The sequence below is a fragment of the Anoplopoma fimbria genome, chromosome 1 (assembly GCF_027596085.1).
Source record: "Anoplopoma fimbria isolate UVic2021 breed Golden Eagle Sablefish chromosome 1, Afim_UVic_2022, whole genome shotgun sequence".
Taxonomy (NCBI): domain Eukaryota; kingdom Metazoa; phylum Chordata; class Actinopteri; order Perciformes; family Anoplopomatidae; genus Anoplopoma; species Anoplopoma fimbria.
Window position 1 is genome coordinate 3,444,248 of NC_072449.1, and position 13,622 is coordinate 3,457,869.

The 13,622-nt window shown below is 42.1% G+C and overlaps 1 protein-coding gene across 1 annotated transcript in view; it reads right to left on the reverse strand.

Annotated features, from left to right (window-relative positions):
* Positions 1-259: 259 nt before the first annotated feature.
* zgc:153039 (uncharacterized protein LOC767698 homolog) overlaps positions 260-13,622 on the reverse strand; it is a 63,635-nt gene continuing 50,272 nt past the window's right edge. The window contains exons 10-13 of the mRNA XM_054602132.1: positions 11,178-11,370; positions 6,310-6,484; positions 4,224-4,370; positions 260-2,666 (exon numbers count right to left, since the gene is read on the reverse strand). Of these exons, the coding sequence (XP_054458107.1) occupies positions 1,708-2,666; positions 4,224-4,370; positions 6,310-6,484; positions 11,178-11,370 (1,474 nt within the window). The 3' untranslated portion in view covers positions 260-1,707. The remainder of the gene's footprint in view (positions 2,667-4,223; positions 4,371-6,309; positions 6,485-11,177; positions 11,371-13,622) is intronic.

Below are 13,622 nucleotides of genomic sequence, written 5' to 3' on the forward strand. Positions count from 1 at the left end.
TAAGGTAAAAACCAAGAGACAGACTTTCCTTCAAATACGGATCACAGATTGTCAGGATGCATCTTCAACTTCAAGATTATATTTTTTTAAATAAACCAACAAACCGACATTCATCTCATGCTTCATTTCCACCGCGTGGTGCGGCCGGACTCTTTTTTTTAAAATCTATTTACAAGCCCATCGCCATAGCAACAGCGTGGGAACCTGCGGTGACATTATCTTAAAACGCGACATTTTCTGAATCCTTGAAACGTCTGAACTTTGTCTATTGAATGACGTAGTGTACTCCAACTTTTGCAAGCTGCCATTTTTTAAAATCTCGGTTGAGAGAATAAAAAAAATGATAAACTGCAGTCGACCAAATTTAGCTATTTTTTAAAAAATGGCGGGTTTGTGCAGGATGTCCCGCGTCTCGCATGGAACCTTGACGAGGTCGTACCATAAAAAAAAGTAAAAATATCAGCAAATTTAGCAAAAGAAAACCCATGAAAGAGCGAGTTGATTGAAGCCGAGCCGAGCCGTGCCGTGCAGAGTCAATGCAGCATTAGAGGTTATCCATCGCATCAATGCATTAAAGGAATAAAAACACTCATTTGCCACAAAATGCTTTTCAACACTTAAAGTGAGAGTATGTATCTTTTGTCACATGCTTACATGTTTTCCTAACTCAGTATTTGGGTTTAGCTTAGCTGATGAAGCCTGATGTAGTCTGGTATGAAGCTACGGTTAGCTGATGTTAGCATCTGTAGAGAAATACTGCTGTTCAGTTGTTATTACAGACTCCTCTTTGCGCTATTAATACATTATGTTTTTGCATTAACTATTATCCTGTAAATGCATCTTGTGGCCTCAATTCAACGAAAGTTACAAAGGTTCACTTTAAAGGTTACAAATATTTTGGGTAAAGGCAAATAATACAATTAATTCAGGCACAACTCAGTCACTGTCGAGTAAAAACTATTCTAAAGTTTTAAAGTACCTAAAAATACATTAAAAGAATCAATACAACTGTGTGGATAACCACAGTAGTTATTGGCACTGTAAACATGTTTAAGGAGTTTTTGCAGAGCTTGCAGTTTGGTACAGCGAGGAAAAAAAAAAAAGTGCTTTTGGGAGGAAAATAAAGTCTTCCTGAGATCCCACAAGAAATCATTTTCTGGAATAAAATGTTTTAGGACTTCTATAGTAGCACCGTCGTTATTATTGTATTACCTAAAGCTCCTTAAAACGGAAAAGCAGATTTCCTGCAGACGACTGCTCCGAGGTGGAACGCAGTCCAAACTTTCCTATCTAGCGAGGCACTTTTTTTGATCTGGAGGCATATGGAATGGTCATTTCAGGGGGTTTGAGCAGCGGGGGGGGGGGATCAAGGGGAGACTTCAGGTTCAGGTTGGAGTGTATCGGGATTTAAACCGCTCTCTCTATGGAAAATATGGATGAGGAAGTAGCTGACGGAGGCCGACTGAAAATATAAATATACCCTCTATGATACTGCTTTTATTGGCAGGCTGTACGTTTGTGTGAAAAGCTGTTAACTTAACTTGCATACATTCAATCAGCCTGTTGCTTTGACTGCTGACCTAAAAGTTTACCTTCTTGTTTCTTCAGAAGTTTGATGGGAAACCAGAATTGTTCGTGTCATTGGGTGGAGAAGTCAAACCTTCGGAGAGATCCTCCTGCTGATCAGGCCTCTGGAAGGAGGACTGTTCAGAGGTCAGTGGTGATGACGGGCGTGACCCCGTGGATGAGCAGCGTGGGGCCCAGGCCCTGAGTCAGCAGATCCAGCTGGTGTAAGTAGGTGGTGTAGCGACGGGTGTCGGCTGGGGGGCGGGGCAAATACAGGAAACGCACGGCGGGGGCGGGCCGAGCCGAGTCCAGGATCAGCGTGTTGACGGCCGACAGGTAGTCGTCAGAGAGGCGCGTGGCGTTGCTCGGGAAGCTGTTGACGTAGTCGTCGTCGTCCTCTTCCTCCTCCGCCCTCTGCTCCTTCTCCTCGTTGGCGGTGGCGTCGGGGGACTGCGTCGGCGGCTTCTTCTTCCCCCACTCGCCTTGCCGCTGCCAGTGGAGCGCCACCTGCTGGTCCCAGGGCACGGTGTAGACCTGCGCTTTGATCCTCAGCTCCTTCAGCAGCTGGCCCAGCTTCTCCTCCGAGCCCCTCACGCTCCGCCCGTCCTCCACGCACAGGAAGAGGCGGAGCGTGGCCCGGCGCCAGGCCCTCACCATGTTGAGGATGCACGCCAGCTGCAGCAGGAACAGGGAGCAGGTGTCCACGTAGCTGCAGCTGTCCGGGCGGAGGAGGTTGACGGGCCAGACGTCCACGTAGACGCCGCCCTTGGAGGAGGGCGGCGAGAGGACCTGGGCTCGGTCGAAGCCGTTGAAGTATCGGGCGAGCACCACGTTCTTCAGCATCTTCATGGCGTCGGCGATGATGGCTACGTACTCCTCGGGTCCTAAAACTTTACCGTCTCCGAACTCGCCACAATCCTGCCGGTCGCTGGACCCCCGCAGCGAGGAGAAGTGGAAGAGAGGGGGTTGTTGATCGGGATCCTGCAGGGAGTCGGGGAGATCCGTGGACAGACTGGTGACGAGCGACGGATCGATCAGCTTGTCCTTTGGAAGACAGTCGTCATAGAAACCGAGGATGAGGATGTTGGGACGCATCCCACCTTTAATAGAGGGGACGGAAAGAAAAAACATGAGAGGAAATAATGAGACTTTATCATTTGTAGCATTCTAATAGCAAATAGTTTCTTCTTCATTATCAGTGATTCCTTTTTATTTGTTATGTGAAGCATCGAGGTTCTATCAGATGAAGTGAAAGTAATGTGAGGAAGACGCTGGAGTGAGAACTGAAAGGGAAGCCGAAGAGAGATAGGATTAAGAAGTGGAGGGATGAAGAAGAGAGGTTGAAGCTAGACCTGAGTGACAACTCTCAGCAAAACAGGACGACAGCAAATAACTAGAAAACCACAGAGAGTCAAATCTCTTTTTAGTGTAAAGAGTAGGTGCTGCTGAAGAGGAGAGCATGCTCAAATAGTAATGTAGTGCTGAAACAAAGACTAAAACTAACTTGACAAAAGTATTTTAAAAAAACATCGGCCTGAAAACAAGCAGAAATACATAAACTAGAAAGGAAACATTACGTGTGCTTTTATTATCTGAACATTTGCAGTTGAAAAATCGGAATAGTTGCATGTCGTAACATGTCGAGTCTTTTAAAGTGCCTTTGTATTGCAGTTATCCAGTAGCTAAAGGTTGAACATATTTAAGGACATAATATTGAACTTGAAGTTTAAAGAACTGAAAGCAATCGAAGCGGCTGAATTACTGACATTAGTTGAAATTACAGTTACAATGGAAGTGCTGAAAGAAACTGAAGTGGCAGTTAAAATTAAAGCATTAAGAGGATGTATAGTCTTAGTTGAATAAAGATAAAGTGTCAGTTTAGGTAGAAACTGAAATAAATTGAAGTGGCACTTTAAAAAGCAGTTAGAATGAAAGTAACAAATGAGTTAAAGTTTAAATGTAAGCACTGAGAAATGACAGTGGAAGAGCCGAAAGAAACTGAAGAGGCATCTGTAAAAGCATCAAGGAAAGAAGATAAAATGTATGTTAGAATGGAAGTGATGAACAGGGTTTAAGTGTTGACTGGAAACAACTGAAGTGGCGGTTCAAATTGAAGTGCTGAAATGAGTTGAAGTGTGTAAGCACTGAATACATTTTAAGTGTGAGTTTCAGTGTAAGCACTAAAATAAATTGAGGTGGAAACTGAAACAAAATGACTAATGTAGTCAGTTCGAATCTAAGCACTGAATGAAGTTGAAGTGTCAGTTTCAGTTTCAGTGTTAGCACTAAAATAAATTGAAGTAGCAGCTGAAACAAAATGACCGACTGAAACTGACTTAAAATGGAAGTGATGATAGTTTCAGTTGAAGTGGAAGCATTGAATGAAGTTGAAGTGGAAGTAGCAAGACATTTTTTCCCCACAAATCATTCAAACCACAAGTAAAAGTCCTGCCTGAAGACGTAAACAACCAAAAATACAACCAGTTATGTCAAGTTTTACTAAAAATTAAAAACCTATGAAAAATGCCAATTTGAAAAATAACATAAAATACTTTACATAGCGTCTTTGATAATAATTTCTGTACTTATCAGTGTAATCTTTCCAATGTCCTTATTGGCCAGCCATGACATTTCGTGGTGATGATCGTAACACTCACCTAGTCCGGAGATGAAGAGGAGATGCTGGACGCCGTGACGCACAGAATCGGCCAACGTCAAGTTGACAAAAGATTTGATGTTTAGATGGTCCACCAACGACAACCAGGAGTCATACTTGGACTGCAGGGGGTCGGACGGCAGAGTGTCTGGGAGGGTGGGAAGAAAAACAAAAAGATATACGAATCAACTGAGAGAACGGAGAAGTCGGTGTGACGGAGCTGGAATCAGAGCGTGAGAGTGGTGAGAGATGCTGAGATGTTTGGAAAGACGCATGCACAGAAATCAGAATGTGAGACGGAGAGGAAGATACAGGGCAGCACAAAGAGACAGCCAGGTGATCAATCATCCCCAAAAACAGCAATATGCATGAAGAGAGCAAACCAGAGGCCACATCTATAGACTCGCCAGTGATAGTTTGAGGCGTTTCAGGATCTCTACAGACTCCTAAAATGGTTTCTTAAGTGGATTAAGTCTTCTTTTAATTAACCTTTAATGAAAACGTTGAAGTACTTGGGAGTCTTCAACGATAAACTCCTCCTCGCTGTTGTTATGTGAATGAATTAATCCTTCATATTTCTCAAGACTGAGTGGACGATTAGTAGTTAAGAGCTCTCCAGTGTGAACATATCACTTTTTCACTCAAGAGGATTTGGATTTCTGAAGACTCCTTTCAGGGCTCGTCATGGGCCACAAAAGGCCCACAAATATCCTCAAAAGACAAAGAAAACAATCAATGACCCTGCTGCTTTAATACTCTGCAGAAAAAAGAAAGGAGACGCCTCCAGAGATTTGTGTCCGCGATTACTTCCTCCTTTAATTAAAAAAACAGCAGCAGATGAGCCGATGTCACGGAGAAAAGGTCTAGAATGCTAAAACGGTGCATTAAATGATGCTTTCTGCTAAACCGTATACTTACATATTTTTAAAAAAGACATCACGGATATTTTTGAACCGATCCTGCATGAAAACACTTAAGCAAAGTGCCAATTTTACTACAGTCTTCGTTGCAGAGCGGTGTAACAATCTGCTATTAAAAATTCAGCAATAGTGTTGACAGGCAAGTCAAACAAGCTTTTAGTTTTGTCATCGCCGCCTCGAAATATAAAAACTATATCTTATCACCATCGCTGATTTGTTTTGCTCATAATTAATAGTCGACCTGTCACGCTGTGCTGGATTAGATGAGAAATGGTGCAGAAGAAAACTCTTCAAGTGATCCTGATGGCAAAAAACTTTGGAAAGTAAACACTGTCTGGTTTCCTGATTGTTCACAGGAGATAGAAGAGATTTATAAGAATTTTTCAAAGTAAGAGTCCGCTCCTTCGTGACTGTTGAGTGTTATAAGTTGACTATACAACATTCAGAGCGTGAACATAGTGCCAAAATGTTCAGGGTTTTGTGTCCCACTGGCTAGCTAATAGCCGCCGTTATGCACTGATTTTATACAGCGGTTAGCCTCGATACCCGAAAGATAGCGTTATCGCCGAAGCGTAGCATACACTCCAGTTCCACCTCTCAGGTAAATACTGTTTGCTCTGTCTGCACTGTTGCCATTGTTTGCACTGTTTGAGCTGCTGGCTCCGTCAGCTGCTAGCTAACTGCTGCCGTTCTGCACTGCGTTTATACGGCGGTTAGCGCTGATACCCAACTGATGGTGTTGTCGCGGAAGCGTAGCATCCACCCTCCGGTTCCCCCTCTCAGGTAAACACTGTTAGCTCTCTCTGCACTGTTGCCATTGTTTGCACTGTTTGAGCTGCTAGCTAATAGCCGCTGTTCTGCACTGAACGTATACGGCGGTTAGCGCTGATACCTATCAATGGCGTTGTTGCGGAAGCGTAGCATTCAACCTCTAATTCCCCCTCAAGTAAATACAGTTAGCTCTTTCTGCACTGTTGCCATTGTTTGCACTGTTTGACCTGCTAGCCCCGTTAGCTGTTAGCCGCCGGCTCAGTCATTGCCATGTTTAAAAGACCTACGGAGGCAGTAGATTTGCTCTGAATTCCGTGTAGAGTTATTTTAAGTAAATATGATATAACAGCAAAGCCGAACACAATCAGAGACTTAATAGTGGGTCGGCGTCCTTACTGAGGTCTCCGAGCTGAACGTGTCCCAACACGTAGAGGCCGCTCTTCTTGATGTCGTTGATGAATTTGATGAGGCCCACGCTGCTGCGAGGGTTGGAGACCATCAGCAGGACCTGAGGCCTCCAGAACTTGACGTGGTCCTTCCTCACGTCCAGCATCAGCAGGTACTTGCGCACCTTTAGGAGATGAGAGAATTGGGATGTGGGTTATTGATTGGAAGTGTGTTTATTTTTAACCCCCATATTCCTTCTCATATAAACGGTGTGGTCCATACCAGATTCAGAATGGCAATTGCATAATTTATTGTGATCATTATTGAGATAGTATAGTCATGTAGATTTATAAAACCCAATTTAATGCTACTCCAAGATGTTTGTTTGCATCTGGTCTTATTTTCTCACTTTACATTTGTTTTTCTCGTTTTATTTCACTAAACCCTGCTCCAATATTTATGTAATTTATCAAGCCCAGATTTTTATCCCCTGTTTTCTTTGGGATTAAAGGAAAATGCAAAAAACAAATCCCCAAAAGCTCCCACGAGACAGATCTGGCTTTCGTCAGAGGTGTGGACTGGATGAGAGTGATTTCAATTACTTGAACGAGCTGCCAAAAAATGTTGTTAAGCAAATGAGTTGCAGAGATGTGACTTGTGCAGAAGAGGAACAAATGGCACATCTTCCTCTTACAAATGAAAAGTTAAATTCACAAACAATTAAACCTTTGTGCTGCTCAGTTTCCGTTACTACAGCCTTACATGGTGTGACCAGGAGCTTATGGTAACTAATGTTACATATAGCAGACCTTATATACTATACTATACTATATATATATATATACATTTCAGTCTCTTTATCACATAAGTAAAATAGAACTAGACACGTCATGCCAATTTTTGGAATGTAATTGCTACAAGTGGCCACAAAGGGCGCTGTTTAGCAAAAGACGCATATCGAAAATAATAACAATGAGGTGCAAATTTAAAATATAAGCAATGCCAGAAACAGGTTATCAGTAAGGATCATAAAATATATCAAATATTATCTGGTAGAAGGATCAATCAAGGTGGGTTATGTATAAATATGTTTTTACAATATCAAATCTCAGATATTGGTAAGTGTTTATGTATCGTGATATTCAAGATTATGTTATTGCACATTATGTGTATTATGTGTATGTCCTGTAAGCAGTGGATAAAATACTGGAATCTTATTTCATCAACATCAAAGAAATCAAACGATCAGAGCAGAACAGAGCAGAACAGAGCAGTAATGGAGGCTGGAGACTCCTCATGTTCTCTCTGTGTGTGTACCTCCATCTTATATGTATTCATGTGCTGTTGTACTTAACTGCACAGACGTCTCTCATGTAGAGACAAATGACATCTCCAATCATGATGTGAGACTGTGGCAGGGACCAAATGGACTGTGTGTATATATATATATATATATATATATGTATGTGTGCAGATCTGAACATGTGTATGTGTGTCAATCAAACTGTTAATGGAAAACAATTAACCCAGCTGTGATTGACTATAAGTGCGGTATGTTTTAAGTATGGCTAGTGCGTATTGGTTTGTATTGCGATGCGCACTATAACACAATACTTATTAGGATTCTTGATGCGATGCCATCAAGGTACCAACAAAGTGGAACCAAACATTAGATCTAAACCGACAGCCTACTGGGAATGATTAACACTCACTTTATACCCTCATTGGAATTAATGAGCAGCTAGCTCAGTGCCGACATGTCCGCCATGTTAAAGCTGCTGCTTACACTGTCTGTAATTCTTTGTTTTCATGGTTTTTAATACTCTTGAGTGGATCCAATAATGTAGAGATTTTTCCTGCCTTTATTCAATTTGAGAGGACGACACTGCCTTTGCACTCAAATAGCCCTTGCATGCACTTGGATTTACTCTGCTTCTGCTACAACTGTAACTTTGCTCTCAGATATGTTGTTTCATGCACTGATTTCCTGCACTACAGCTTCAGCAGCTTTCATAAAGAAAGCAAGGAAAGTACATATAATAAGGCCTTGGTGGGCGGAAGTGGATGAGCCTGTTTTAGCGGGTAAACGCTTGTTTGGGGTGCTCTAGTAAAGCAAAAACACAAAGCAGGGTGCATTTCATTGATAGAAACTATACCTGGCATTGTACTTAACCATTTTGACAGGTTTTTCTCACAAAGAAATCAGAGAGCAGACATTTCTGGAGTACACAGAAGCAACCTGAATGTAAGGAGTGCAGGAAATCTGTGCAAGCAAATATATATCTGAGTGCAAGGGTTCAGTTTTAGCAGAAACAAAACAGATCCAAGTGCAAGCAGGTTCTTTTTGAGTGCAACAACAGAACCACGCTCTCTAATAAAGATAAAAAAGCTGCATAAAGTCACACTGTGTTCCAAGAAAGGTGGTTGAGAAAGTCATCTCTGATGCGGGAGGTGATGTAAAGGACGCAAACTTTACTGCAGTCAACCAATCACATCACACTTAGAGCAGCTGGGATGGGATGGGAGGCAGTGGAGCCTTAAAGCACAAGCCAATTAAAGAAGAAGCCTTTTTTCTTTATTTAGAAAATCACTCCTTAAATGGAAGTGCATAATTTGAGAACGACTAAATAAAATACTTCAAATTGACTTTCATTTGAAAACTCTTTAAGGTCGTGTTTGATAGACTTGTGGTAATGATGTGAAATTGTGGGAAAAATGTGTTGCGGCTCCACTTATGGGTTTTTATCCTGAAAAGAACCAGAAATAATGTGACTGACTGAACTCAAGGTCCTGATGCTCTGTGTGTTTGTGTCTATTCAGCCATCAATCAAAAGACTCAACCATTTGCGACATTATTACCATCGTAATCACCATAACTGTTCCCATGCTCCCGTCCGGTAATTGTAAAAAACAAAACAACGAAAAAAAAACAAGAGGCGCCAGAGGCGAAGTCCAACTGCCTCCACTCATCTAATCATCTGTCTCTCTTTATCTCTCCATTTCCTCCTGTCTTGTCATCCATCAGGCTATCATCATTTCTCTGTCGCTTCGGTCTCATCCATCACTTAGTTTCCCAATCACTCATCCCTTCTTCCTGCTGATATCTCTACCTCACGTGATACCATCAGCGTTTCTTGCTTTAGTTTGTCTTTTTTCTCCCCTCATTCTCTTTCGCTACTAAACACCGTTTTCAGCCGCCTGTTATCTCACAGTGCGTTTTTGTTGTGTTTTGCTTTTGTTGTGAGCTGTTGTGTCTCCAGTTCCTGATTCAATGTCACCCAGTTGGCGCTCTGCCACACATGGATACCGATAGAAGGTGCAGGAAGTGAAGACGAGCGCATGTGTGAGACATGAACATGCACACACTTGGCCTCTTCTCTTGCTGGGTCTATTAGTGTAATCGATTAAATGGGACTGGGCTCTTTGCCAGGGGCCGGTTTAGAGGGTGGGGGGGGGGGGCAGCATTAAAGAAATGAGGCACATTTGTAAAATTAGTAAAAATTGTGTTAAGACATACATTTAAAGCCTTGGTTGTTGGCAATAACGATCTGTGTCATTATTAATAGTTACGTTGTTTTATTCAGTGTAATTAACAAATGCCAAATAAAGAACTTTTAATATTCTAAAATGAATATGCTCCCCCCCCCCCCCCTATAAAGGAGCAACACACCCAGACTGTAAGAGTCATAAAACTACAACAATTATTTTGTGGTTGTTTCCGTCTCCTTGTTGTTTAACAGTCACTTCATAGACTGTATATAAGAAGTGGACATAGTCACGGTGACATCATCTGTTGGTTTGTGGTCTGTCGTATTGAAGCCTAAATTCCGCATTTTGGCAGTTGCCATCTTGGCTTCTTGCAAGCAGAAGTGACAGGAGAGGGTGGAGCTTAGTACAACCGAATGCTGAATAAGATATTTTTAAGGCAACCAAAATTTTACAATAACTCCAAGACTGGACAACGCCGTAGTAGCGACCTGTCAATCACAGTAGCCCCGCCCTAAAGCGTCCCCTGCTTTATGGTCTGTTTGACTCTAAATGGAGCATCATTTACTAAATGAACATCATGCTGTATTGAAGAAGACTTGAAACTAGAGATTGAGACCATAAACTCATGTTTACAATGTTTACTGAGGGAATAAATCAAGAGAGAAGTAGAGTCATTTTCTCATAGACTTCTATACAACCAGAGGAGTCGCCCCCTGCTGGACAGGAGAGAGAATGAATTGTGTTCTCTGAGTCTTGGGTTGAGAGAAACAGCTGAGGAAAATCTGAGGAGGGGGATGAAGAGGAAACAAAAAAAAGAAAGGGAAGGAAAGATCAGGAGGAAAAAGCTCAATAAGTTAAGTGGTTGTAATAATGTTCTACCTCCCGGCAAGCTGCTGGCAAACCCAGCCGCCCTCACCCTCTCTGCCCATAACCCCCCGCCGCCTTGGCAACGGGCCCTTCCTGGCAACCGGGCCCCCTCTCCTTGAGAGCAACAGGCTCGTCACATAGAGGACACCGGAGAGCCGGATGATGTAAAGCTGCATGCGAGTAATAAATGTGGAGCTTTGCTGTGGGGGAAAACATGCTGATGTGTGTGTGTGTGTGTGTGTGTGTGTGTGTGTGTGTGTGTGTGTGTGTGTGTGTGTGTGTGTGTGTGTGTGTGTGTGTGTGTGTGTCTGGTAGGCCTGATATAAAGGTGATGGATAGCTGCTGTAGGAATGAATAGGCAGTGATGTGTGTGTGTGTGTTTGTCTGCTAAATGCAAAGTGTTTGTGCTGAGAGAGAGAGAGAGAGAGAGAGAGAGAGAGAGAGATCAGTCCGTCTGTCCATGTGTGTGTGTGTGTGTCTCTATAAATATGACCACGGCGGCGGTATTGAGGGTGTCGGACCTGGTGGAAGATGAGCGCCTGGCTGATGTAGCCCCAGCTGGAGGTGGGGCTGAGGTAGTGGATCAGCAGCAGCAGCAGCAGCATGAAGGCGATGCTGGCCGAGGCGTAGATGGCGTTGATGAGGAACATCATGATGGCGCAGCCCACGATGCCCAGCACGCAGGTGTGCCAGGTGAAGTACCGGAAGGTGGGCCTGAGAGGAGGAGGAGGGGGGAGAAATGATGGTTTATATGTATATTTCAGTTTCAGAAACAGTCCCTCAGGCTGCATAAAGACATTCTTTCTTCTGCTAAGTCTCCTGTTAGACGTTACATACGTTATCATTGAGGTTTGATAAATGACAAGTCTTCCCTTTGAAAACCATCCCAATGTAAACATGAGGCTGAGGTGAGTTAGTGAAGGAGTGGCTCCTCTTCATAACCCTGCTGTTATGAATGTTTAGCAGTAACTTGTGTTGGAGTAGATTCTGTGCTGAATTGCTCAGTAAGCTTTCTCGGTTATTACAAATTTCTCCACCATATGTTTCCTTTTTTCTTTCTCTTTCTTCTTCTCCTTTTCCCCCTCCTCTTTATCTTTCTCCTTATTCTCTTACTCCTCCTCCTCCTTATCTTTCTCTTCCTACTTCTCCTTGTCTCTCTTCTTCTCTTTATCTTTCTCTTCCTACTTCTCCTTCTCTTTCTCCTTGTCTTTCTCCTTCTCCTCTTTCTCCTTGTCTTTCTCCTTGTCTTTCTCCTCTTTCTCCTTCTCCTCTTTCTCCTTGTCTTTCTCTCATTGTCTCTTCATCTTTCTCTTCCTACTTCTCTTTCTCCTTGTCTTTCTCCTTCTTCCTCTTTCTCCTTGTCCTTCTTCTCTTTCTCTTTCTCCTTGTCTTTCTCCTTCTCTTTCTCCTTGTCTTTCTCCTTCTCCTCTTTCTCCTTGTCTTTCTCTCTTTTTCTTTCTTTCTCCTTGTCTTCTTCTTCTCTTTCTTCTTCTCTTTCTCCTTGTCTTTTTATTTGCTTTTAATTCTCCTTGTCTTTCTCCTGCTTCTTCTTCTCCTCCTCATATTTTGTCTTTGTTAATGATATATGTGTTCATCCTTGGACAACATTCCAATAAAATATTTTGTTATTTAATTTGACCATATGTGAATGTTTCTCTCCTGCTTTGTTCAGTTCTGTTGTTTAAAACAAAAACAGAAAGTGGGAAAGAAAGAAAAAAACACATTCCTCCTTCCATTGTGGAAGTAATTCTAACTGTCCACATTGATCCGAGTTTACTCATCACCACTGCTGTGACATCTTTTTAAGACTACAAGTAACATCTCCTCCCATAAATACTGCCCAACAAGCTGTAAACATGACATATCACCTCATCAAGAGAACGTCTGAGCAAACATCGACTCATGTTCAGGTCCAGCAGACATAAACACGAGAATCAGAATCAGAAAAACGGGTCATCGCCAAGTACTTTTTGCACATAAATGGAATTTGGATTGGTATAAGATATGATTTAAGAATAAAAAATATGTTTATTTACGAAAACATGTATGATGAGCAATCAAACAAATTAAGAGTGTGTTTCAGGACAGCTCTCTCTTTTTTTTTATCTTCGCCAACTCCTGATTTACTACGTCAGTCGCTGACTGTGTCTGCCTGCTGTTGAGTGCTGGGCAGCTAGTGCATGAGGGTTTAGATGAGAGTCTTAGCTGCTGCTATCCATCAATACCACATGATGAATGATGATGGCATTTCTTCTAAAAACTGAAAAATTGCTCTGATTTAATGAATGAACCTGATAAAGGATTACCAATTTCTAAAGACAGAGGAAAACAAGCCGAAGTTCTACCACACATACTTCAAGTTTCTTTTTTTTTGTTTTCAGTTGAAAGTTCAAATGATCTGTAATAACTATACAAACTTTATGATAAAAGCGTGATGTATTTTTGCAACGTATCTTAGCACAACGGTTCGTATTGTATGTGACTAAAAAGCTTTTCTGTGTGAATTTACGCCCGTTACATGATGACGGTATTTACAGTGTGTGATTTAGGGGTCTTCATACGTCCTCGTTCAGGATTACAAGTATAACATACGAAAAAGATTCTGTGGGATATATATATATACGAATGACGTCGCATTATTCTACCAGGTATTGCTTCAAATACTGGATCAGACAGTCTGCTATATGAGGATCAACTCTTTTTCCCCAGACACATTAAATGTGACTAATGTAATCATGATCTCAATGTCTGATATTCTTCAACAGTTGTGACTGTAATGTGGCATTTTCCAAGTAATAAAGTCTAGACGTGGTGCTGTGTCTTTGTCTGAAGTTATTCAGGGGATATTATAAGAACAACCTTTAGGTGGAGGAACTTCACAAATGTCAGCTCTTTAGGCTGAGAGGGGTTTGATAAACCGATGGATGAGTTTGGTGAAAAGGAAGCGGGAATAAAATCTGATTGTC